General features: G+C 44.8%; 1 protein-coding gene across 1 annotated transcript in view; it reads right to left on the reverse strand.

The window, feature by feature from the left end:
• The window catches only part of LOC124621865 (phospholipid-transporting ATPase ID), a 538522-nt gene extending 512700 nt beyond the window's left edge, over positions 1-25822 (reverse strand). The window contains 1 exon segment of the mRNA XM_047147327.1: positions 25764-25822. Coding sequence (XP_047003283.1) covers positions 25764-25779 — 16 coding nt within the window. The 5' untranslated portion in view covers positions 25780-25822.
• Between the last annotated feature and the right edge of the window lie 807 nt (positions 25823-26629).

The following is a 26629-nucleotide window of genomic DNA, read 5'->3' on the forward strand; positions in this document are numbered from 1 at the left end:
ATTTATTTATCTTGATCTCGTCGCTCTTAAAGGCATTACTTGCCATTCTAATTACTGCGTTATGCCATCTTACATGTAATGTGACTTTTCGCACCTGAGCTGTTGCCATCGTTCTAGTAACTTCAATATAACGCAAATACTCATTGATCTATTGTTATGGAAGTTTCTTACTTTTCAGTTATTGGGAAATATAAGAACAACACATTTAAAAAATTACTGGGACATTTTATAGTGTAGTTACGACCGAAATGGAGGTTTCTCTGAACCACTTAAACCAAATTAGTGATGTTTCCTTTAGAAAGCCACGTGCGCTTACCTATCCCACAAGTCGACACACGTGTTCCATCTCAAATGACTTGTCGTTCACGGGATATGAAATTCAAATTGTCTTTACGTTGTATGCATATCTACCCACCACCAATTTGGCAATAACGGTTATATTTTAAGCGAGTTCTCCGTGACGTTTTCAGCACGCGACTGCCAGAGTTAGGAGCAATACTAAAGAATCGATCACAGTGAAAAGCAGATCACACAAGATTTTTGTAAGCTGTTCCTCTGTTGTGAACAGCATGGGTCCAGCGTTCTTCCAGTGAGTGTCAGCCAGGGATCTGCTTCGACTAGTTTTATGTGGTCATTCGAATTTAGGCCGCAACATGTGTAAACTCTCAGATATTGTACGGCTCTTAGTGTTTCAGTGATTTACCATAAAGGCGTAGTTGATCAATAATAAGTCTTTCTGTCAACATATGCGCTACGCGATACACTTAAATATAAAATGGTAGGGGTGTGTGTTGTTCCTACGAACATATGATGTTTCTTGGTCGGTGTTGCAATCTACAGGGTGAAAAGTATTTAAAACGACAAACTCTGGGAGGTTGTAGGGGACATTAAAACAAATATTTTTCCCTAATGTAATTTTTTCCTATGAGGAGTACTTAAACCGGTAGAGGAAGATTTCTGTGGCGGCAAATTAATTAAACCAACAAACACTTTTCCATTTTCTTATGACCAAGAGACAACACATTAACACAACCCAATTTCAATTACAGTATATTTTCAAAAATGCCTCCATTGACACTTAAAGGTTATACCGTTGGATCATGTTCTGTCTGACACAGGCAAAAACCCCTATGCCTGCTGCTGCTACTATCCGGGCACCCAGATCCCCTTCTGATGCAACAGGGGTTGCGTAAACAAGTTTGCGCATCTCTTCCCACACAAAAAAGTCCAGAGGGGATCGAGCAGGCGACCACCTCCGCCAATCCACGTTCCTGGGAACCGTCGGTCCAGGAATCGACGGACACGACGACTGAAATGTGCCGGCGCCCCGTCATGTTGGAACCACATGCGTTGTCTTTTAGGGAGCGGGACGTCTTCCAGCAATTCTGGCAATGCTCTGGCGAGAAAATTGTGCCTGCCATTTAATGGCCTAGGTAGCAGATACGGCTCAATTAAACAGTCCCCAACAACACCGAGCCACACATTAACGAAGAACCGCTCTTGATGAGCGCTAGTAACTGTGGCATGTGGGTTATCCTCACTCCAAACATGCGAATTGTGCATGTTGAAGACTCCATCACGCCCGAACGTTGCTTAATCGGTAAACAACAAAGAGGATGGTTCAAATGGTTCAAATGGCTCTGAGCACTAAGTGACTTAACTGCTGAGGTCATCAGTTCCCTAGAACTTAGAACTGCGTAAACCTACTAACCCGCAGTGGTTGCGCGGTTCCAGACTATAGCGTCTAGAACGGCTCGGCCACTCCGGCCGGCCAACAAAGAGGATGGAAATGTAGGATGCATTTCACACTGTTCCAGGTACCACTGCGAGAACTGTACTCTGGGTGGATAATCCACTGGTTCCAGGTTGTGGACACGCTGTAAGTGAAATAGACGTAACAATTGCTCTTGACGGACTGTTCTTATATTCGTCTGATTCGTCCCCATGTTACGTGCAATTGCACGAGTGCTGATTGAAGGATCCCGCTCCACATGCTGCAAGACAGCTTCCTCAAATTGCACCGTTCTTACCGTACGATGGCGTCCCTGTCCAGGTAATCTGCTAAATGACACGGTCTCTCACACGCGTTGGTACACAGCAGCAAAGGCTGTATGATGCGGGATACGGCGATTAGGGTATTGTTGTTGATAAACCCGCTGTGCAGCTCGTCCGTTGTGGTGCGCTACGTAGTACGCACCAACCATATCAGTGTACTCACTCCAGGTGTATCGCTTCATAAGTAAACAGAAACAATGCACTACTACACTGGTGGACAGCAGTTGCCTACAACTGAAGATCGTAATACGGCCTCTGACAACTGAAGAGCGTAATACGGCCTCCATCGGTTTAAATAATCCTCATAGGAAAAAATTACATTATGGAAAAATATTTGTTTTGATGACCCTTACAACCTGCCACAGTTTGTCGGTTTAAATTGTCTTCACCCCGTAGAGACCGATTTCGGAATCACAAGAAGGGTTGCGGTCTAGACAGCCTACTGCCATAAGCAGTTTCTTGCATTTTCTACTGTTTCTGTTGTTGTGAGACACGACGTTGTTTTTGTGCAGTATTTATAAATGATTTGAGTCCTTCATATTTAAGTTCTCTACGAAGGAGTTACACAAACTGGGTATTTATACATTTATCGAAGGAAAATGTAAACTGTTAAATCTTGGCGGCGTATGGACGAATGTGTGACGCTGCAGCGCAATTTCACCGCACAGCTGGCAAGGATACACTATGTGGTCAAAAGTATCCGGACACCTGGCTGAAAATACTTACAAGTTCGTGGCGCCCTCCACCGGTAATGCTGGAATTCAATATGGTGTTCGCCCACCCTTAGCCTTGACGACAACTTCCACTCTCGCAAGGATACGTTCAATCAGGCGCTGGAAGGCTTCTTGGGCAATGGCAGCCCATTCTTCACGGAGTGCTGCACTGAGGAGAGGTATCGGTGTCGGTCGGTGAGGCCTGGCACGAAGTCGGCGTTCCAAAACATCCCAAAGGTGTTCTATACGATTCAGTTGAGGACTCTGTGCAGGGCAGTCCATTATTATCGTGTAACCACTCTGCCACAGGTCGTGCATTATGAACAGCTGCTCGATGGTGTTGAGAAATGCAATCGCCATCCCCGAATTGCTCTTCAACAGTGAGAAGCAAGAAGATGCTTAAAACATCAATGTAGGCTTGTGCTGTGATAGCGCCACGTAAAACAACAAGGGGTGCAAGCGCCCTCCATGAAAACACGACCACACCATAACACCACTGTTGGTACTACACACGCTGGCAGGTGGCGTTCACCAGGCATTCGCCATACCCACAGCGTGCCATCGGACCGCCTCATTGTATACCGTGATTCGTCACTCCACAGAACGTTTTTCCACTGTTCAGTCGTCCAATGTTTTGGCTGCTTACGCCAAGCGAGGCGTCGTTTGTCGTTTACCGGAGTATAATAATAATGTCGTGTGGCTAGGGCCTCCCGTCGGGCCGGCCAGAGTGGCCGAGCGGTTCTAGGCGCTACAGTCTGGAACCGCGTGACCGCTACGGTCGCACGTTCGAATCCTGCCTCGGGCATGGATGTGTGTGATGTCCTTAGGTTAGTTAGGTTTAATTAGTTCTAAGTTCTGGGGAACTGATGACCTCAGAAGTTAAGTCCCAGTGCTCAGAGCCATATTGAACCTCCCGTCGGGTAGACCGTTCGCCGGGTGCAAGTCTTTCGATTTGACGTGACGTCGGCGACTTGTGCGTCGATGGGGATGAAATGATGATGATTAGGAAAGCACAACACCCGGTCCTGAGCGGAGAAAATCTCCGACGCAGCCGGGAATCAAACCCGGGCCCTTAGGATTGACATGTTGTCGCACTGACCACTCAGCTACCGGGGACGGACGTTTACCGGAGTGATGCATGGCTTATGAGCAGCCGCTGGACCATGTAATCAAAGTTTTCTGACCTCCCGCCTAACTGTCATAGTAGTTGCAGTGGATCGATGCATTCTGAGTGATGGTCTGGATAAATGGCTAATAAATGTCTACCTGTTACACATTACGACCCTCTTCAACTGTCCGCGGTCTCTGACAATTAACAGAAGAGGTCGGCCTCTGCGCTCTCGTGTTGTCTGTGTCCCTTCACGTTTCCACTTCACTATCACATCGGAAGTAGTGGGCCTAGAGATGTTTAGGAGTGTAGAAATCTCGCGTACAGACGTATGACACAAGTGTCACTCAATCACCTGACCACGTTCGAAGTCCGTGAGTTCCCCGGAGCGCTCCATTCCGCTCTCTGACGATGTCTAATGACTACTGAGGTCGCCGACATGGAGTACCTGGCAATAGGTGGCAGCACAATGCACTTAATATGAAAAACGTATGTCTTTGGTTGTGTCCGGATACTTTTGATCACATAGTGCAGTAAGCAGGAGGTATGTCGATACCAGGGCATAAGGACTTTGCGAATTTCATTCCGTGTACTCATTAGGACAGTAACTATGCCTTGCAGACAGGAGCGGTAACAATATACGAAGATGTCAGCATTTGAGAGGACGTGTAACTGAGCTCAAAGAGACCGCGAATCGCTCGACATCTAATCAGAAACGATGCCACTATTCGGCGGTGTTGTCAGGAAAGGGTGAACCATGGCCGATCGCAGAGTCAAGAAGGAAGGGGTCTACCTAGAGAGACGACGGACTAGAAGGCCGACAGTAGTCAGAGAGACATTCAGAGTCCCAGATTCATTGTTATCATCGATCCGATGTGTAACCGGTGCTTTAATGACCACAAGGACTTGTGCCGACTACCCCCGTAAACCAATAAGCCCGTTTGCAATCGTGTCGAGTGCATTCGGCTTGTAACCTCATTAACTGGAGTACAGTCCCGCTTCGAAAAGAGGCCGATGACCAGGGAAGACGTGTGTGGAGATGCCCCAAACAGCGGTGGGACACCAAAGCGACTGTCGGCCGCTGTACACACCCACGGAGTCGTGGTCTGTAGTGCGATTTCATTTCATAGCAGGGCCGCTTTAGCTATCTTCCGCGCCACCCTTTCAGTACAGCGATGCGTTGACGATATTCTACGCCCCGTTTTGTTGCCCTTTCTGAGAGACCACCCTGGACTTTCATTTCAGCAAGATAATGCCCGTCCGCACGCGGCGAGAGTATCTACCGCTTGTCTTCGTGCTTCGCTTCCCAAACCCTACGTCCACCAGCAAGGTCGCCGGATCTCTCCCCAACTGAGACTGTCTGGAGCATTATGGGCGGTGCTCTCCAACCAGCTCAGGATTTTGACGACGTTACAGCTAGTTGGACAGTGTTTGGTACGATATCCCTCAGGACGACATCAAAAACTTTGTCAATCAGTGCAACGCCGAATGACCAACGCTTTATTGACTTCCTTAATTTGTGAAGCTTTTGTTTTGAATAAATAATTCAGTTTTTCTGAAACTGTAATCATTTGACTGTATATGTACATCACATTTGCGGATTTCCGTCCCGTTGGTATAATTCCATCGTGGTGCATCGTTTTTTTTGTCTCAGAGTGTATAATTTATTGAATATATTTGGAAGATACTGATAATCCTTCACGTACAGAGTTGTATGATGCGTAAATTGCTACATTTTTTTTAAACAATTAGTTACGTAACGTGTGAACTGTTCAGCCATACTTCGTGGGTGGAGCAACGTCTTACACCTCGTAAGAGGAGAAGGGATTCTACCACGGAACACGTGATATTTGGAAATGAACAGTTTCTTTAAAGGTTTGGCAATGGAAGAGGTCTTGAAAATATAAACGTGTGCTAAATTCAAATATCTTCTGTTTGAACCTGCATTCAACCTGTAACTGCTTTTTATAACACTTCGACTTCATCTGATTTCACTTACGAGTTATTGGTATGTAGCAGAGTAATTAGTTAACAGAGAAATTATTAAGTACAGTACTGTCAAGGTTTTCACGAATTCTACATTTTTAAATACTAATACGAGGGTAATCCCAAAAGTAAGGTCTCCTATCTTTTTATAAGGACAGAACTCTGTGTGGCAGTTGGTGACACTGTTATGAAGAGAGCTTCACGCGCTGTTTGTAAACATGCGCACGTCATGCTGAGGCGCTCAGTCTTGGCTCCGCAGCCGTTGAGAACGGAGCTCCCGTTGAATGTTACTGCCAACTGCGAATTGCGCGCAGTTATTCGGTTTTTGAACGCAAAGGGCACTGCGCCGATTGAAATCCATCGCCAATTGACGGAAGTGTATGGTGAGTCGTACATGGATGTCAAAAATGTTCGTAAGTGGTGTAGAGAGTTTGCACCTGGTCGGACCGAAATTCACGACGAACAAAGGAGCGGGAGACCGTCAATTTTTGAGGAGACAGTGTTGAAGGTTGAGCAAATCATGTGTGAAGACCGGCGGATCACCCTGGATGATCTCTCCACGTTGGTTCCTGAGGTTTCCCGAAGCACCGCTCACAGAATTTTAACGGAAACATTGAACTACCGGAAGGTGTGCGCGAGATGGGTGCCACGCATGCTGACTGAGTACAACATGCGGCAACGAGTTGATGATTACCGCGCATTTCTTCACCGCCTTGCAGCCGAACAGGACAACTTTCTGGACTCAGTTGTCACTGGTGACGAAACCTAGGCATACCACTTTACACCTGAGACCAAGCAACACTCACGCCAGTTCATAACTTTCTGAACAGCACGGCGGCGAGCTGGTATGAAATTGGCACACAAAAAGTGCCACAGCGTCTACAAAAATGCATCGACAGAAACGGTGATTATGTCGAAAAGTAGCTAAATGTTCAAGCTGTAAACTGATGTAAACCATTCTAGAAATAAACGGGTCTATGTATTTATAAAAAAATAGGAGACCTTACTTTTGGGATTACCCTCGTAGAATTTACTGTCTCAGGTACATGTACTTTTTAATATTTTTTCGCATTTGGAAAAAAAACCAGATGTTTCCGGAATGTTTTTTACAATTTCCGAAAAAGACAGCAGCACACAAAATGCCGATAATATCATTTAAATATGTAATAAGAAATATATTTAACTTGAATTACAGGGCTGGCTAGAGGCGAAAGCTGAAAGGTTTATCGACATACAGGAGTCTCCCATACCGGGCACACGGATGACGCCTTCACTACGTTATTGTGTATGGTTATGCCCAACCACGACATGGTTAACCACATTCAGAGCGAATAGCTGAGTATTCCGGAAGTTGGGGAGATGTTGCGGCCGAAGCAGGTGCTTCAAAGAAGGTACAGAACTGCAAGTACGATAGGAACGACCAGAACCAATTATGTCTCTCTGTTCACACAACGACGCAGCAGGTAAGGTGTCAGTTTTCTGAGTTCACTTTCATTACTTGGAAACGGTTTGATTCGCAGAACTTGTAGTGGTTCTATCGTGTTGCATAAATGTATTTGCTTTGTTTTAATGAACTTTGTATGTTATTTCATTTTCCTTTGCTTCAGCTGTTACCAAAACGAACCATATCATTATCATTAGTTTTAAATAACTTTAGTACTCAATATGGGTGGGTGCATTTGATCACACATATTTATGAAGTTACAAGTGTAGGGCATTGAAACATTTTACAGGTATTTAAATATTTTTTCTTTCAGTTACATGCAAACACAAAAAGATAGGCCCCAAAATCTAATTTCACAACTAGAAATTTTCGAAACAAATATGAAAGCTGGTAAAGATCATGCCTGGGGAAATCTTGCCTATACCTCAGGTTACAGTTGAGTCTGAAATTTACCTCCGATAAGGAGGTAAATATTTGTACCGTGCCATAGACTTGAACCTGGAGCTCACGTTTACAAGGCAGACACACTAGTAACTACACCAACGTAGCATTGCGGCTATTACAGCTACACGGACTAGTCCAATGCCCCCCTAACGCAAACTTCAACTCACACCTTCAGTCCATTTTTCCGTTCTGAAATCGTCAGTACTGCCGAGGCTCCACGACATTAGAATAGCACCACAGCTTTGTACGCAATGAGGAAATCCTGCCTGTACCTCAGATGTGAGTAATCTATTGATAGCCATGGAACGGATTATAAAGTTATGTTGTGTTCGCATAGTCTGATTGTTGAGTGCTATGAAACCAGTGTTGAATGCTCTCCATTACCCTGACTGTATTACAGAAAAGACATTTACAAAACACAACAGGACATTACCACTACAAGAATGTTGAAGTGAACATCGTGGTTGACGTTCAATGTAAACTGCATGACTGGGTCCACGCCAGGGTAGGAAGAAACGTCTCAAAACATCACAGAACCACCTCCGGACTGAACTACAACCAACGGATGTGAAAAACCAACCCTTTAAATCCGATAACGGTATTTTAGTTCTGAATACCCGGTATTTTTCAGTATTTGTTTGGTATCCGTTATAACAAGTGTTTTTTTTATTTTTCACTAATACGCGAGACATCAATTTTTAGAAAAAAAGGCGTAATTTTTACTCGTAAAACTTGTATTGGTTTGAAATATTGTGTTACTATAAAATGGCAATCAATACTATTTTCATAACGATGCCGACAGAAATGAGTAGCAAACACATGGGATAAGAATTGGTACTGCATTGTTGGGACAATAATGTCCTTGTTGGCGCGTGTCATGGGTTAAGGCACGAGTGTAGCTGCAGTGGGAAAGACCTGCCTCTATCTGGTCTATACGATAGGTTCTCGCTGCCATCTCCAGACATCTATTGTATTGCGGACTGGCACCGACCCTTGTCTGGAAATATAGCAGTGAAATACAGCGCTTCATTTCCCTTAAAAGATTAAAGAGATATCTGTCATTTATACGAAATAATAAAGGAGAAAGGAAATTTGGCAACAGTAATAAATTAAAAACTTAACAATTCATTCACGGCATACAATAAAAATACGAGGGCGAATCAAATGAAAACCTTAAATATTCTTTAAATATTATTTATTGTGAGGGAGTGGTACAAAGCAGTATCACTTTTCAACATAATCTCCCCCATGCTCTATGCAAGTCTTCCAGCTCTTACAAAGTGCACAAATTCCTTTAGAAAAAAATTCTTTTGCTAGTCCGTGCAACCACTCATGCACCGCGTGGCGTATATCTTCATCAGAACCGAACTTCTTTCCTCCCATTGCGTCTTTAGGTGGTCCAGACATATGGAAATCACTTGGGGCAAGGTCTGGTGAGTATGGTGAATGAGGAAGACACTCAAAATGCAGGTCTGCGATTGTTGCAACTGTTGAACGGGCAGTGTGCGGCCTTGCATTGTCATGTTGTAAAGGACACCTGCTGACAGCAATCCGCGTCGCTTTGATTTGATTGCAGGCCGCAGATGATTTTTTAGGAGCTCTGTATATGATGCACTGGTGACAGTGGTCTCTCTAGGCATGTAATGCTCCAAAATGACGTCTTTTTCGTCTCATAAGAGAGTCAGCATAACCTTCCCTACTGATGGTTCGCCCGCATCTCGTGGTCGTGCGGTAGCGTTCTCGCTTCCCACGCCCGGGTTCCCGGGTTCGATTCCCGGCGGGGTCAGGGATTTTCTCTGCCTCGTGATGGCTGGGTGTTGTGTGCTGTCCTTCGGTTAGTTAGGTTTAAGTAGTTCTAAGTTCTAGGGGACTGATGACCATCGATGTTAAGTCCCATAGTGCTCAGAGCCATTTGAACCATTTGAACTGATGGTTCTGTTCGAAACTTGCCGGCCGAAGTGGCCGTGCGGTTAAAGGCGCTGCAGTCTGGAACCGCAAGACCGCTACGGTCGCAGGTTCGAATCCTGCCTCGGGCATGGATGTTTGTGATGTCCTTAGGTTAGTTAGGTTTAACTAGTTCTAAGTTCTAGGGGACTAATGACCTCAGCAGTTGAGTCCCATGGTGCTCAGAGCCATTTGAACCATTTGTTCGAAACTTCTTTGGTTTTGGTGATGAGGAATGGCGCCATTCCTTGCTCGCTCTCTTCGTTTACGGTTGGTGGAAGTGAACCCAGGTTTCGTCCCCAGTAGCGATTCTTGCAAGTAAGCCATCACCTTCTCGTTCAAAGCGCCGAAGAAGCTCTTCACAAGCATCAACACGTCGTTCTCTCATTTCAGGAGTCAGCTGCCGTGGCACCCATCTTGCAGACACTTTGTGAAACTGGAGCACATCATGCACAATGTTGTGTGCTGACCCATGACTAATCTGTAAACATGCTGCTATGTCATTCAGTGTCACTCGGCGGTTTTCCTTCACTGTGGCTTCAACTGCTGCAATGTTCTGTGGAGTCACAACTCGTTGTGCCTGACCTGGACGAGGAGCATCTGCCACTGAAGTCACACCATTTGCGAACTTCCTACTCGACTCGTAGACTTTCTGCTGTGACAAACATGCATCACCGTACTGAACCTTCATTCGTCGATCAATTTCTGTAGGTTTCACACCTTCACTACGCAAAAACCGAATAACAGAACGCTGTTCTTCCCTGGTGCAAGTCGCAAGTGGGGCAGCCATCTTCATACTAGACTTGGTCACTGTTTCTATGTTTCGATAAAGTGTATCGATACGTGGAACTGTTTCAGTGTTTCGGAACGGCTGTGGTTCACTGTTTCGAAACAGTGGTGTTTCATTTCGCCCCTGTCTCGGATATCCGGACCAGATTCGATCTCGAGCCAGACACAGAAACTGTATCGTTGTTTCAAAATAAAGCTGTTTCAGTCCACCTGTGCTTGGAACGGACTGATTGTATCGAAACAGTGATGTTTCATTCCGCTCTGTGTCGGACGAGATTCGGGCTCGGCACAGGTACTGAAACACAACATACCACTTTGTGAAACACTTTCAAGAGTGTCGAAATCGTTTTGACAAGCAATAGCATGAAGCTTAAGATATCCGAAAATAAAGCTTCGTTTCTAGATGACTGTCCTATTCCGAAATGGCGTAATATTTGCTTTATAAACATTAACCAAACAATAAAACAACGCATACTATTCACATTCAAAATAATAAATATGTGAAAATCATTCAGTTAAATTACACTTTCTTTTATAACATACATTTCTCTGTTCAAGTACAGTAATCATATTAAGAAACGCAAGTAAGCCTAGAACATTTTGAATTAAAAAAAGGCGTAGAGTGACGGTTATTATACATATACATAAATTTAATGTAGGTATAATTGCAAGCAATCTGTTTGACATATCACTGATAGTGTAATGGTGAATGGGAAGGCCTGGGAAGCATGGTGAATTTATAGTTACGGTTCGAAACACCTTGAAAGACAAAAATTTTTCTGTGATATTTTGTTATTTATTCGAATTACTTGGCTTTATTTGTGAGTCTATAGTCACTGTGCCTATTATCCACAATGATTCCCTTTGTGTGCATGGGAATGGATATATTCCCATACTAGCGGAAAGTGGGAATCCCAGTACCATATCCGTTGTTTCTGCACTTCGCTCCCACCTCCAGTTCCGTTCGTGGTGGTTCTTCTGTATTCAGCTATGGCTGTCCTCAGCCAATTGAAAAGTATGAAAGTCACACGACACGAAAGCAGCGCATTTGCTGCATGAAATACGAAACTGCCAAGACGCCTAAGTGATAGTTTCATACTTTCTGCGATATGATTAGCGCTCTCGCACTTCATTTGTGTTTATATGGACATACCTATACAGTAGACATTCAAGATGATAAAATGTCTAGGTTTATTAGATTACAAAACACAAACTGTTTCACTGTTTCGAAACAGCGTATCGAAACATCACATTGTACTGTTTCATTTGTTTCGAAACAGTTAACGTGTTTCAGTTTGCCCATCTCTACTTCATACTGATACTGCGACGGTATGTGTGCATCTGCATTATGCTGCCACCTACAGGCCATTCTACACGCTGTTTGTAGCTTACCAACTTACAGAATAACGGCGCGAAATTTCGATTTGTTATTACAAATAGAAGAGCAGCTGAACGAAATGGACAGAGTCTTGAAAGGAGGATATAAGATGAACACCAACAAAAGCAAAACGAGGATAATGGAATGTAGTCGAATTAATCGGGAATTGGATTAGGAAATGAGACGCTTAAATTAGTAAATGAGTTTTGCTATTTGGGGAGCAAAATAACTGATAATGGTCGAAGTAGAGAGGATATAAAAGGTAGACTGGCAATGGCAAGGAAAGCGTTTCTGAAGAAGAGAAATTTGTAAACATCGAGTATTGATTTAAATGTCAGGAAGTCGTTTCTGAAAGTATTTGTATGAAGTGTAGCCATGTATGGAACGCGGACGATAAATAGTTTAGACAAGAAGAGAATAGAAGCTTTCGAAATGTTGTGCTACAGAAGAATGCTGAAGATTAGATGGGTAGATCACATAACTAATGAGGAGGTATTGAATAGAATTGGGGTGAAGAGAAATTTGTGGCACAACTTGACTAGAAGAAGGGATCGGTTGGTAGGACATATTTTGAGGCATCAAGTATTGGAGGGCAGCTTGGAGGGTAAAAATCGTAGAGGGAGACCACGAGATGAATACACTAAACAGATTCAGAAGGATGTAGGTTGCAGTACGTACTGGGAGATGAAAAAGCTTGCCCAGGATAGAGTAGCATGCAGAGCTGCATCAAACCAGTCTCTGGACTGAAGACCACAACAACAACATTACAAATTTAAGCTTTTCATTTGACTCACCCTCGTAGAAACTAGCAGCTCCACTGTGTGTGTCTATATAACATGCCTTTATCTGCTTGTAGCCCATGGAAACGGACAAATACACACGGACAGTTTTTTTCAACCTCAGTTTTCAGGCTTCAGCACTGAATATTCGTAATGCCCAAATAATGGTATAACCCCCGATTACAACATGATGTTTGAGCAGAGTTTTAAAATATTAGAACAACGGGAGAATGCTGGCAATTTTTGTAGTATTCAACCATTTATCACTTTTTGCAGAAAGGCAGCAAACGCTTTTGTTTTTGCCTGTTTAATTTAATGTTTGGCTCTAGGTATCTCCAAACTGAGGGAGTAAAATTTTTTTCAATCTTTGATAGATTTCTACGTGTATTACAGGAAATAACAGCAATAAGAAACCGAAAATCGGTTATTTCAGAAACCAGTTGTATTGAGCGGTTATAACAGCCGGGTTAAACTGGCGTGGAAGAAAACTGATATAACCGAAAACCAGTTGCTTCGGTCATAACAGCCATCCCTGTAGACCCTCTACATATCGTGAGTAGAACACGCCTCTGCGCCGTTTGTGCATCCCACGGCTTGCAACATTTAAATGAGACAAAACCGAGACCGGTCACATCACACCACACGCCTCCAGTCATTTACTGTCCAGTTTCTGTATCGTTTGGCGTACTGACGACGTGCAGGTTTATGTGCCGCAGCGGGAAACGAACGGTCTTCTCCGACGTACCCAAGTTCATATGTCCATTCCATGCACTTCCCTTCGCAAAGTTCGCGCAGGAAACTGGCTGAAATTGGACCTGCCTTCCCCGACAGCAGCAATTCCCCTCTGGTTTGAAACCATTCGTCATGGACATGGCGTGACATTCGTCCCTTGTCGTTGTGGGTTAGGATCTTTTTTACGACCACTGTTCTCACGCTGTTTTACATGGCTGCGTGTGGTAAGCCGTTCCTTCTAGACCAGTGGTTCCCAACAGGTGGTCCACGGACCCCCAGGGGTCCGCGAACTATGCCAGAGAGGTCCGCAAGATGCTATTAGAATAAAAAAGTAAATTAAATATATTCCTTATGATAACAGATTTTTGTTTTTGGCCGCTTCCTGCATGAGCTGAGCTCTAGCGAACGCTAATTTATGCGTCTAGTGTCTTCCTAGAGCCAACTGACACCAGCACACTCTAGCGCAAAACTAGAATTGGATAGAGGCAAATAGTTCTGCTATATGCCGTTAGACTGCGCGCGCTGCCTCTTTGCAGCTGACAACTGACAGTCACTTTAATAGAAACTCGCATTTCAGACGACAATCGGCCATTGTTAATTTATTGCCAGTGCTTTCACAGACCGTGATGTTTACATATTCAATATTCTGTATTAAAACAGTAGTGTTTGTGAAGCGTTGTTTTTCGCGGAAGCTACAGTCCGCGTTATTAAAAAACGACCGTTCGGTAAAAGTGGTTCGTTAAAACGAGAAAGGCCTACAGATGAAGAGAAAGATAATGCATCTGATGTTCAAGCAAGTAAGTCACTCAGAGTTAATTTTTCACTGTCATTTTCAGTGCATACTCAATTTTTATTTATTGATATTTTTTTAAAGAGTCTGTTATACTAATCACCCAGATTTGAAGACAATAATAAAAAATTTAACGATAACAATGACGGCTAAATTGAAAAGTTTTAAGCTCAATATTTTTTCAATAATGAATATGTCGATGTTTTTTCTAAGTAGCAAAAATAGAAAACGTATTAAAAGACTCTTAATTTGGCTCTTTTAGGTTCTTGATACTGTGATATGACAAGGTATCAATCATGCTCGATAAGGGGGTCCTCGAGAAAATTTTGTTAGGAACCCCTGTTCTAGACACGCCCACGTTGATACACCTACAAAAGAGGCATCCTCGTCCACGGTGTGCTCATATGCATGTGCGAACAAGACAGGACATCGCTGCCATTCTGTTTTCACGTCGACTCATCTTACTGCGATTATTCTGTTCAACTCATATCCACCAGTCACTACCGTGACTTCAGGCAGTGGCTAAGGCCCACATGAGCTTCTGGTCACAGTTCTACACCATCCAGAGAGCTCCAAAGCGACCAGTCTGCTCCTCGAAGAAGGCGAGAAACAGTTTTTATCTGCCAGGAAATTTCATCATCTCGTCTTCTTCCCGATATGAATACCGGACCATTCTGCTGGTTACAGCTCGGTGCGACATCACACAGCCTGCAACACACAAGGAGCACACGGCACGTGCTCATAGGAACTTTCATTTCCGCACAAATGTTCATAAGACCTATTTTCCTCCATTTTCAGTCTGGAATCCATCCCTGAAGTTTGTCGGCTTTCTTAACGTCCACCCTGTATAATAGTCCGGCAGCCAGCTGGCATTTTTGGTGACCAAAAATAAGAAAGCTCTTACTATTTGCTGTAGTTTATTTAGTATTGCTAGTAAATGATGCTAATCTCAGCTTACGCATTTGCAGTGAGCTTAGTCACGGCGGCCTCCCACGCACGCATAACAGTGATAAAAAGACCGACATGAAGAAAGCTGAGACTTTTTTGATATGCATATTGAGCCGTGGTAAAAATTGCTGTTTTGAAGACCACGCCGCAGAGCGCAGTGTGAAGTAGTCGCCCTCCATTTCTGGTGGTGGCGCCGTTGTGGCAATCGTAGCTTTGGTGTCTCCCTCTGATGGGAAAGGGGGAAGGTTGCCTGTTCACGTGCATTTAATTGGCGCTATGAGCTCGCCAGTGGCGTCAGTCTGGGTCAGCTCTCGTCCCCAGCTTGCTAGTCTGTTTCTCGTCCGCATTTGTTAGGCAGTTTGTCTGTCGTCCGCAGTGCTAGTATGTCTGTCGTTCGGATCAACCTTTAAAGCCGGCAAAATGAGAGTCTTTCCACTCTGCCAGTAAGAGAACTCAGCGAGTGGTCTCCCGGTCGGGGCTTAGTTCCTGCACCTGAGTCTGCGCGTTAGGCCTCCAGTCTGCTCGAGTTTGCTCAGGCAATGGTCATTGGCGGTTGGACCGATCTGTTGGTCGGTCGCGCACTGAGACACAAGATGACTTGTCCGTCTTGGGCGTCGGCGCACGTGAGGTCGCCACTTGCGTCCAGTGGGCCGCAGCGTATAGCGAGGGGTAGTGACTTCGCGGTCGACACGAGAGCAACAGGAGCCAACCCAAGACATCAGTCTGGCCGGTGCGAGCTGCGACGCCGTGAGACGGGAGATCGGCGCGCCTTCCTGCGTCCGTTGAAGCGGCTGGCAGCGGACGGTTCGGGAGAGCGATTTGGGGATGCTGCGCCAGGTCTTCTCGAGAAATCGCAGTTTATTAGAAGTTAAGTGATTGGTGATGTGTTGTTTGATTTACTCTTGTTAAATTCTACTTGTTTTCTTGGTGAGGTCACCCAGCCGTTTTGCTTTGGGGTCCTCCCACCATTCTTCTACGCTTGCCCACCCGCGGGAAGGTGGTTGTTTATAAATTGGGTGGTCCGTTTTTCCCTTGTGGAGCAGGGGTGGATTAGAGTAACCTGTGGTTCGGGTTGTTCGGTAATCTTCCTATCAATCTACCGTACGTTAGTAGCTGCTTCTGTCATGTTTGTCGGATTTGGTGTGTTAACGAATTTATTGCTTGGAATGTAACGGCCCAATACCTAGAAATATGTTTTGATCTCTGGAAACTTTGATATTATTGCCTATGAACTTTAGAGGCGGTATCTGTGTACTGTAGAGCATCTTAATTATTGTTTGGCCAACCTTGTAGAATTTTATATAAGATTGCATTTCATGGGCTTTCATTTAAATGATCATTTTAGTGTTTAAAGTTGCCACGCTTTCACCAAAAGACTTTTCTTAGAAGTTAAAATCATTTGCACCTTCGGTGGTAAGGTTAATATTTTAATTGTGGTGTTTGGTACCATTTCCATCCCTCCTATGGGGGATGCATAGTTATGTGCTTGTGTAAATTGTTAAAACTCTTAGTTTAAAGTTATCTGGTGTGTTGCAGATTTGCACGAGTGTAGTCTTTCAGAGGCTGTTGTGAGCGGTCGTAACTACGGCCGTGCCCAAAGGGAGCGGCAAGGTTCTCTGCCCGAAAGCTCATACAGTCAAAACTTGCTTCTTTCTGCCTCTGAATAAATTGTAAGTTTGATATTTAGAGGGTGCTTTTTGATTATAATTTTAAATCTGTTTCTTTTAAAAAATGCTTTTGGCACTATTAAAGTGAATAAAATTCCCACTTGTTAAAAGAAATTTGGGTTATGATTTCATCAGTTACTCCCTGGCAACTACTTTCATGCTTACATAGTGTGATTAAATGTGTTAATGTTCTAGATGAATCGCCAGTAAATAAAAAAAAATCTTAATTATATTCTTTGAAAATAAATAACGGTTCAGATACTATGTTGAACAACAACGGAAAAACGTAGTCAGCTGACTTTGTTGTGTGGTATTACACGTCGGCTTCACGGGTAAACATGCGAAAAATATGCAGTGCGTAAAAGAAAGCTGAAATTTGGTTGAGCGATAGTTAACTATAAAAGTTTAATGAAAAGATTGGTTCGGCTAGTTTTTCGCTCAGCTGATGACAGAAGGATACGGCGCATCGCCACGCACGCGGGCGCGTGTTATTTTTCACTGCATCAGCCGAGCACTTTTCCAGAGGTGCAACAGCAGGAGGCTGAGATTAGTGTTTAACGTCCTGTTGACAACGAGGTCATCAGAGACGGTGCACAAGATCGGATTAGGGGAGGATGGGGAACGGTTGTGCCTTTTCAAAGGGAAGGGATTTAGGAAAGCACTTTTCCACTGCGAAAAATTCAGCGGACAATCTTTTCCGTGTACCTATTATAGCTAACTATTTTTTGTTACAAAGTTTCAGCTTTCTTGGTTTCTGATGGCTATTAATTTTAATTAATAAGACAAGTACGTCTGCGTGGGCGGATGTGTTGCATCCATATCACAGAATCAGCTGTTTCTCTCTCGGGCTAAATTATAGTATTGATTATGTTCAACTACGTAATGAAATTTAATACATTTATTAAAAAACAATTTATTTGCAAATACATACGAGGAAAGAAAGACATAATTTAATATTCCGCATCATCGCCCGCAAACAGCTGATCGCTTTCGTGATCGCTGCAACCTATATAGATCATCTGTTCCTCACCATCTGTCACCGAAGACAATACTAATGTATTAGTTCATAAAAAATAAACGTTTTTATTCTTTTAATGTATAATAATTCAAGAACATAATTTTTAAGTAAGTTAGACTGTTATTTATAAAGGGCGTTTACGTTGTAATGCAACATTTTTAAATGTTCTTAAATTTTGTTTTTAAATTAAACAAAATAATGAAAAAATTACACTTAAAGAAGGATTTTGGACTCTCCCTTTCCGGCGCCAAGGCAGTTGTTCGCGTCGCTGTTACTTTGTTACCATCTGATCAACGTCCACAAATGCTATGTAGTTGAATTCCTCATCGAAGTCTCTTTCCAGTGCCATAAAAAAAACCACTACTGGCCATTAAAATTGCTACACCACGAAGATGACGTGCTATAGACGTGAAATTTAACCGACAGGAAGCCGATGCTGTGATATGCAAATGATTAGCTTTTCAGAGCATTCACACAAGGTTGGCGCCGGTGGCGACACCTACAATGTGCTGACATGAGGAACGTTTCCAACCGATTTCTCATACAAAAAAAGCAGTTCACCGGCGTTGCCTGGTGAAACGGTGTTGTGATGCCTTGTGTAAGGAGGAGAAATGCGTACAATCATGTTTCCGACTTTGATATAGGTCGGATTGTAGCCTATTGCGATTGCGGTTCATCTTATCGCAACATTGCTGCTTGCGTTGGTCGAGATCCAATGACTGTTAGCAGAATATGGAATCGGTGGGTTCAGGAGGGTAATACGGAACGCCGTGCTGGATCCCAACGGCCTCGTAATACTAGCAGTCGAGATGACAGGCATCTTATCCGCATGGCTGTAACGAATCGTGCAGCCACGCCTCGATCCCTGAGTCAACAGATGGGGACGTTTGCAAGACAACAACCATCTGCACCAACAGTTCGACGACGTTTGCAGCAGCATGGACTATCAGTTCGGAGAGCATGGCTGCTGTTGCCCTGGACGCTGCATCACAGACAGGAACGCCTGCGATGGTGTACTCAACGACGAACCTGGGTGCATGAATGGCAAAACGTAATTTTTTCGGATGAATCGAGGTTCTGTTTACAGCATCATGACGGTCGCATCCGTGTTTGGCGACATCGTGGTGAACGCACATTGGAAGCGTGTATTCGTCATCGCCATACTGGCGTATCACCCGGCGTGATGGTATGGGGTACCTGTTGTGGTTGGCAGGATAGCCAACACCGTGTTACTAGAGGAGGCCGAAAGGCACGCGTTTTGGCTCACGCAGGCTGGCGTGAGGTCTGGAACAGGACAAGGAAATTAGAATGTAGAAAAACGGACGTAGCTGGTGGAATACTTAACTTTAATCCATTAATGATGAACGTCGGTCTTGACGGTACATGATTTGCAATATCAATAGTAACGGATAACGGCGCCTTGATAAGTCGTAGCAAATGACGTAGCTGAAGGCTATGCTAAACTATCGTCTCGGCAAATGAGAACGTAAGTAGGCAGTGAACCATCGCTAGCAAAGTCGGCTGGGGCGAGTGCTAGGAAGTCTCTATAGACCTGCCGTGTGGCGGCGCTCGGTCTGCAATCACTGATGGTGGCGACACGCGGGTCCGACGTATACTAACGGACCGCGGCCGATTTAAAGGCTACCACCTAGCAAGTGTGGTGTCTGGCGGTGACATCACAGTACCATTGGTTACACGTCTCGGTCACCTCTTGTTCGCATTGACGGCACTTTGAACAGTGGAAGTTACATTTCAGATGTCTTACAGCCCGTGGTTCTACCCTTCATTAGATCCCTGCGAAACCCTACATTTCAGCAGGATAATGCACGACCGCATGTTGCACGTCCTGTACGGGCCTTTCTGGATACAGAAAATGTTCGACTGCTGGCCAGCACATTCTCCAGATCTCTCATCAACTGAAAACATCTGGTCAATGGTGCCCGAGCAACTGGCTAGTCACAATACGCCAGTCACTACTCTTGATGAACTGTGGTACCGTGTCGAAGCTGCATAGGCAGCTATTCCTGTACACGCCATCCAAGCTCTGTTTGACTCAATGCCCAGGCGCATCAAGGCCGTTATTATGGACAGAGGTGGTTGTTCTGGGTACTGATTTCTCAGGATCGGTGCACCCAAACTGGGTGAAAATGTAATCACATGTCAGTTCTAGTTTAATATATTTGTCCAATAAATACCCGTTTATCAGCTGAATTTCTTCTTGGTGTTGCAATTTTAATGGCCAGTAGTGTACTTCCATTAAAAAAAAAAGAGGAATGGCAGTGGCATAATTTGCCAGCTATAGCCCCATTTCTGCTGCTGCCTCTAACCTTCTGAATAGCGCAGGTGAACAGACCAGGGACTGGGGCTCGAGTGGCATTGTTCATCAAGATTTGGCGTTGCAACTGGAGGGGTTAGTCTGGTGACTCAGAACTAGACCCAATTACTGGACTTCTAGTGCAGCTCAGACACTCTGTACTCCCTGTCGTCTTTCAGTATCTGTCTTCCAACTACCTACACGACAACTGACACAGGGCTCTACTGCAGATCTTTCGTTGTGGCTACCTGCTGCAGACCGGTTAAATTGCTATTTGTTGTGTTTTTACACAATGTGTCTGCACAATCTGTTAGGTTGGTGCGTAAGTTCGTAGCGTTTTTGTTTTGTATGTTGGTATTCCAGTCGCTGTGGGTTTGTTTAGCGATGGTCATTTTCTATTTGTAGTTCACTGTTGCTATTTGAGGTTACATATTGCCATTTTGCCATCTGGAGACAGTAAGTGGAGCTGTGGGCGCTAGAATATGAAATGGCTAGTGGCGAAATCGGAAGATTATTCTTCTGTTTGAGATCAATAGATGAGTGAGAACAGTGGACGCGGCCAGAAACTTTGCGCCGTGTACGGGGATAACGCCAGTGGGCAGAGCACGGCAAGAAAATGGTTTGCTCGTTTTGAGGAGGATCTTTTTGACATTAGTGATTTTTCACGTCCCGGAAGAACTCCCGAATTTGATGAAGATCGTCTAAACGTATTGATGCACGGCGATTCCACGTCATTGTACTCGAGAAATGGCAAATGCGACGAACTGTGATCATTTCACCATAGTGCGACATTTGCATGCGATGGGGAAGCTTTAAAATCAAGTGTGTGGGTACCGCATGACCTAAGCCAAAATCACAGTAATCAGTGAGTGACCATATGTGCATCTCTGCTTGCTCGTCACCAATGGCCTCGTGAACAACACCTAAAATCCTGTATCGTTAGTGGTAACGAGAAATGGTGTCTTTATGCTAAAATAAAGAAAAGAAAGGAGTGGTTGAGCCCAAACAAAGCAGCTACTCCACGTACAAAGACACTCGCGCCTCCACAAAAGATAATGTTATGCATCCGGTGGAACGGCGACGCTGTGGTGTACTACGAACTGCTTCCCCGTGGTGCAGCCCTCACTGCTGACATTTGCTGTCAACAACTGAGGCTCCTTGAAGACGCAGTCCAAGAACAACGACCAGGAAGACTGCGTGAAGTGATACTGTTCCATGATAACGCCTGTCCGCATTCTGCTACTACAAAAGAATTGGGTTGGGAAGTGGTTTCGAACCCACCTTATTCTCCTGACCTTGCGCTCTCAGATTTTCACCTTTCCCGCTCTCTATAGAACAATCGTCAAGGAACTTCCTTTCCAGATGAAACTGCGCTCTGGCTCGACAAGTTCTTCACGTCAAAACCACGTGATTCCTGCAGCCTCGGAATGAAAAGGTAGCCCATTGTTGGCAGACTGCTGTAGACAGTGAAGGAGTATACAGGGTGTTACAAAAAGGTACGGCCAAACTTTCACGAAACATTCCTCACTCACAAATAAAGAAAAGATGTTATGTGGACATGTGTCCGGAAACGCTTAATTTCCATGTTAGAGCTCATTTTAGTTTCGTCAGTATGTACTGTACTTCCTCGATTCACCGCCAGTTGGCCCAATTAAAGGAAGGTAATGTTGACTTCGGTGCTTGTGTTGACATGCGACTCATTGCTCTACAGTACTAGCATCAAGAACATCAGTACGTAGCATCAACAGGTTAGTGTTCATCACGAACGTGGTTTTGCAGTCAGTGTAATATTTACAAATGCGGAGTTGGCAGATGCCCATTTGATGTATGGATTATCACGGGGCAATAGCCGTGGCGCGGTACGTTTGTATCGAGACAGATTTCCAGAACGAAGGTGTCCCGACAGGAAGACGTTCGGAGCAATTGATCGGCGTGTTAGGGAGCACGGAACATTCCAGCCTATGACTCGCGACTGGGGAAGACATAGAACGACGAGGACACCTCCTATGGACGAGGCAATTCTTCGTGCAGTTGACGATAACCCTAATGTCAGCGTCAGAGAAGTTGCTGCTGTACAAGGTAACGTTGACCACGTCACTGTATGGAGAGTGCTACGAGAGAACCAGTTGTTTGCGTACCACGTAGAGCGTGTGCAGGCACTATCAGTAGCTGATTCGCCTCCACGGGTACACTTCTGCGAATGGTTCATCCAACAATGTGTCGATCCTCATTTCAGTGCAAATGTTCTCTTTACGGATGAGGCTTCATTCCAACGTGATCAAATTGTAAATTTTCACAATCAACATGTGTGGGCTGACGAGAATCCGCACGTTATTGTGCAATCACGTCATCAACACAGATTTTCTTTGAACGTTTGGGCAGCCATTGTTGGTGATGTCTTTATTGGGCCCCATGTCCTTCCACCTACGCTCAATGGAGCACGTTATCATGATTTCATACGGGATACTCTACCTGTGCTGCTAGAACATGTGCCTTTACAAGTACGACAAAACATGCGGTTCATGCACGATGCAGCTCCTGCACATTTCAGTCGAAGTGTTCGTATGCATCTCAACAACAGATTCGGTGACCGATGGATTGGTAGAGGCGGACCAATTCCATGGCCTCCACGCTCTCCTGACCTCAACCCTCTTGACTTTCATTTATGGGGGCATTTGAAAGCTCTTGTCTACGCAACCCCGGTGCCAAATGTAGAGACTCTTCGTGCTCGTATTGTAGACGGCTCTGATACAATACGCCATTCTCCAGGGCTGCATCAGCGCATCAGGGATTCCATGCGACGGAGGGTGGATGCATGTATCCTCGCTGACGGAGGACATTTTGAACATTTCCTGTAACAAAGTGTTTGAAGTCACGCTGGTACGTTCTGTTGCTGTGTGTTTCCATTCCATGATTAATGTGATTTGAAGAGAAGTAATAAAATGAGCTCTAACATGGAAAGCAAGCGTTTCCGGACACGTGTCCATATAACATATTTTCTTTCTTTGTGTGTGAGGAATGTTTCCTGAAAGTTTGGCCGTACCTTTTTGTAACACCCCGTGTACAGGGTGAGGCAAATAAAAGTGGCCTGGACGAATGGACACGATTGGACCTCAATTATGCATATAACCTTTCCCTGTGAGACACACACCACGGCATATGCCCGCCACGTGATCCACACCGGTTCAGAGTGTAGTGCGGTCCGTGTCTGTGAGTGGAGCTGTGCATAGGGAACGACGGTACCCACAGTGGAGCAGCGGGTGTTCGTTGTGGAGCTACGTGACAACGAAGCCGTGGAAACGGTGTGGTGTGCTGAGAATTTTAATGGTGTCAAAGTGCAAAAAAAAAAAAGAAAAAAAAGTCCATGCAACATTTAGTCCGAAAAGGGCGTCAGATAGGATCTGTTTCGAGCAAGTAAAACATATTCCGAGACGTGTCCCTACATTAGAAAAAGTTGCTGCAGTTCATCAGAAAATGCTTCCGAAGCCTGTCGCAAGAGACCTGCATATCACGTCGATCATGCGGACGAATACTCCATCTGGACCCGCACATGTATCCCTGCCGAGAGTTCATTGTTCGTGCATTAAAACCAGCAGATTCTCCTCAGCGCCTCCAGTTTTGTGAGTGGCTGTTCTCTGAGATAACAATGACTGGCTTTGACGTGGATCTGTCCTTTATGTGTGATGAAGCTTAATTTCACCTGAGAGGTTATTGCAACGCACAGAATCACAGGTTCTGAGCAGCGGAGAATACGCATAACTTCCACGAAACGCCAATGCATGGCCGGCCGGTGTGGCCGAGCGGTTCTAGGCACTACAGTCTGGAACCGCGCGACAGTTACGGTCGCAAGTTCGAATCCTGCCTCGGGCATGGATGTGTGTGATGTCCTTAGGTTAGTTAGGTTTAAGTAGTTGTAAGTTCTAGGGGACTGATGACCTCAGGAGTTAAGTCCCATACTGCTCAGAGCCATTTGAATCGCCAATGCATGATCAGGAGGTTAGGGTTTGGTGTACAGTGTCTGCACGCCCCATTATTGGTCCCATCTTCTTTCATCAGGCGCTGACTTCGGCGTATTACATTGCCAACATTTTGAAACTATTTGTGTCGGCATTAACTTAGGAGAAAAAGACATACAATTAATGCCAACAGGACGGAACAGCTGCCATTGCGGCTGGCCAAACCTTGGAGTACATTTACCAATCTTCAGGCCTGACAGTTGTTGGCAGAGGTCAGTCTGGTGGCGGCCCTAGCTGGCCACCAAGGTCACCTGATCTGTCAGTCGGCGATTACTTTGCGTGGGGAAAACCCTCAAGTCTAAAATGTATCGCAACAACCCTCGTAGCCTTCAAGAACTGCAGCAGAATATTTCAGATGAGACTGCAGCAATTCCAGCAGTCCAATTTCGATCCGCCTTTCGCAACTTGCTGTCCGGCGTCCAAAAGTGCCAAGACATGAATGACTTTCAGCATCTGCGATAGTCAGGTTAGTAGTGCATTCCCTTTCCTCTGCTGTGTTTCTTTGTACCCTGCAACTTTGTTCTCAGGGCCACTTTTATTTCCACCACCCTGTATAACCGAGCGAAGTGGCGCAGTGGTTAGCACACTGGACTCGCATTCAGGAGGACGACGGTTCAATCCCGCGTCCGGCCATCCTGATTTAGGTTTTCCGTGATTTCCCTAAATCGCTTCAGGAAAATGCCGGAATGGTTCCTTTGAAACGGAACGGCCGACTTCCTTCCCCGTCCTTCCCTAATCCAATCAGACCGATGATGACCTCAGTGTTTGGTCTCTTTCGCCAAACAACCCAACTCCCCACCCTGTATTACTGATGACTAAAGTCTCTGTTACGCGTATCTGTTGTGTTTATTAAACTTACGGAAAAGCGCTAAGATCTTACGTACCAGCTCAATATATTACTGAATAGGTATTGCGAGACCTGGTACCAGTTGCAGGTTGCCTATCTAGCGACTTCCTGGGCTACAAAAATTTGATTTTCAGTATTTCGCTTAATTACTGACCGAATTTAAAAATTTAAAATGCTGTCATGATCTTCTGATTCAGAGATGTACTCTTATGTTAAAAGTTTAAGGAAATAAGACAAGTTATTATAGTTAGTGACTGCATATTTCTTGAGGCAACTTAACTGACTGCGAGCATATGCTCGGACTCTACCATAAAGTATTTGAGGATAAAAGCACTCAGCGTCTTCCAACAGTTTACACTGACAGTATCATAGTAATTGACGTTACCTGCTACGCTACAGTTTTTACTTCTTTTTTTGTTTTATGAGAACTTTTATTGGCCGTGTGGGGTTGGATTTGGTTTCCTCTGGTTGATCCTTTCTTACGCAACTCTTTCTTTTCTAGTACTGTTGTGAGATACAGTACTAAGCTGTTAATATGATTGTTTGCAAACTTGCTAGCTGGAGTGTTTACGGTATGCAAGACATGAGTCTGTGGATACGCTGCCCCTCGCCCCACTGCGCTGTGACCGTCACGACGGAGCCCCCACCGCTCTCGGCGTCCCCCCTACTGAGCCATCTGCTGAGGTACAGGCCAAGTAATTTTGTGTCCACTCTACGAGTACTCAGGCGATTTCAGTGAAAAGAGGGATGCTTATTGTGCAACGTTCTTATTAGCACTATTGTTTACTCACCTCGGGGGGCGGCCATTTCTGCGACGGCGGCGGCGGTGGCGGCGGCTCACAGCCTGCCATGCGCCCAGCCTGCAACACACCAAACAACAATCAACACCGCGCAACGCTTGCAGGGGTGTGGACTCAGCAGCTGGGCGTGGAACTGACTGCTGTGTACAGCGTACGCAGCGACTTTTTGTTTTTACAATTTACACTGCCGGGAAGAAAAATACTTCACCCTTTTAGAGGTTTCCAATTCACTTAATGTATATTGCAACAGTGTATATATAGTACATGAAATGACTACATTCATAAATCAGTATCACCAACGGCGACATTATCCTACTGGAACAACACACCACATTTCTGTTGCAAGAACGGCAAGTACTTAACGCTTGTTAGCGTTCCCTCCAAAAACACGAAAGGTGAACGGGAACTGTGAATGCCGGTCATCTTCCACGCCGGACATTTGCCACACTTGCCCCTTCGCCAGGTAGCGATCCCTCAGGTAAGGAACCACCTCCCTCGTACTTCTTCTGTCCGCTTTCAAACCGCCGTCTCCACATCTTACTCGATACAACCAGTACCTAAGGGACCTTCTTCTTCTATATCTTGGCGAAATACAGAGCTTCTTTTCCGAAATCGAAATATTTATAACTTTTGGGAAACGAAACCAATACCGCCTATTATGTCAGTATGTAATTAGTTCCGCCAAGTATAAATACAGATCCCTCTGTCTGTACGATAGCTTCCTTTCACGCTTACTGACTGCGATAGAAACAGTCCATCCCCATGGAAGCAACAAGAAAGGAACGACGTAAAGAGATGTGACTGTACGATAATCATTTCTTTTTGATCGCTGCATTTGTGCCTAGTTTAATTACTAC

The sequence above is a fragment of the Schistocerca americana genome, chromosome 7, assembly GCF_021461395.2.
Source record: "Schistocerca americana isolate TAMUIC-IGC-003095 chromosome 7, iqSchAmer2.1, whole genome shotgun sequence".
Classification (NCBI taxonomy): domain Eukaryota; kingdom Metazoa; phylum Arthropoda; class Insecta; order Orthoptera; family Acrididae; genus Schistocerca; species Schistocerca americana.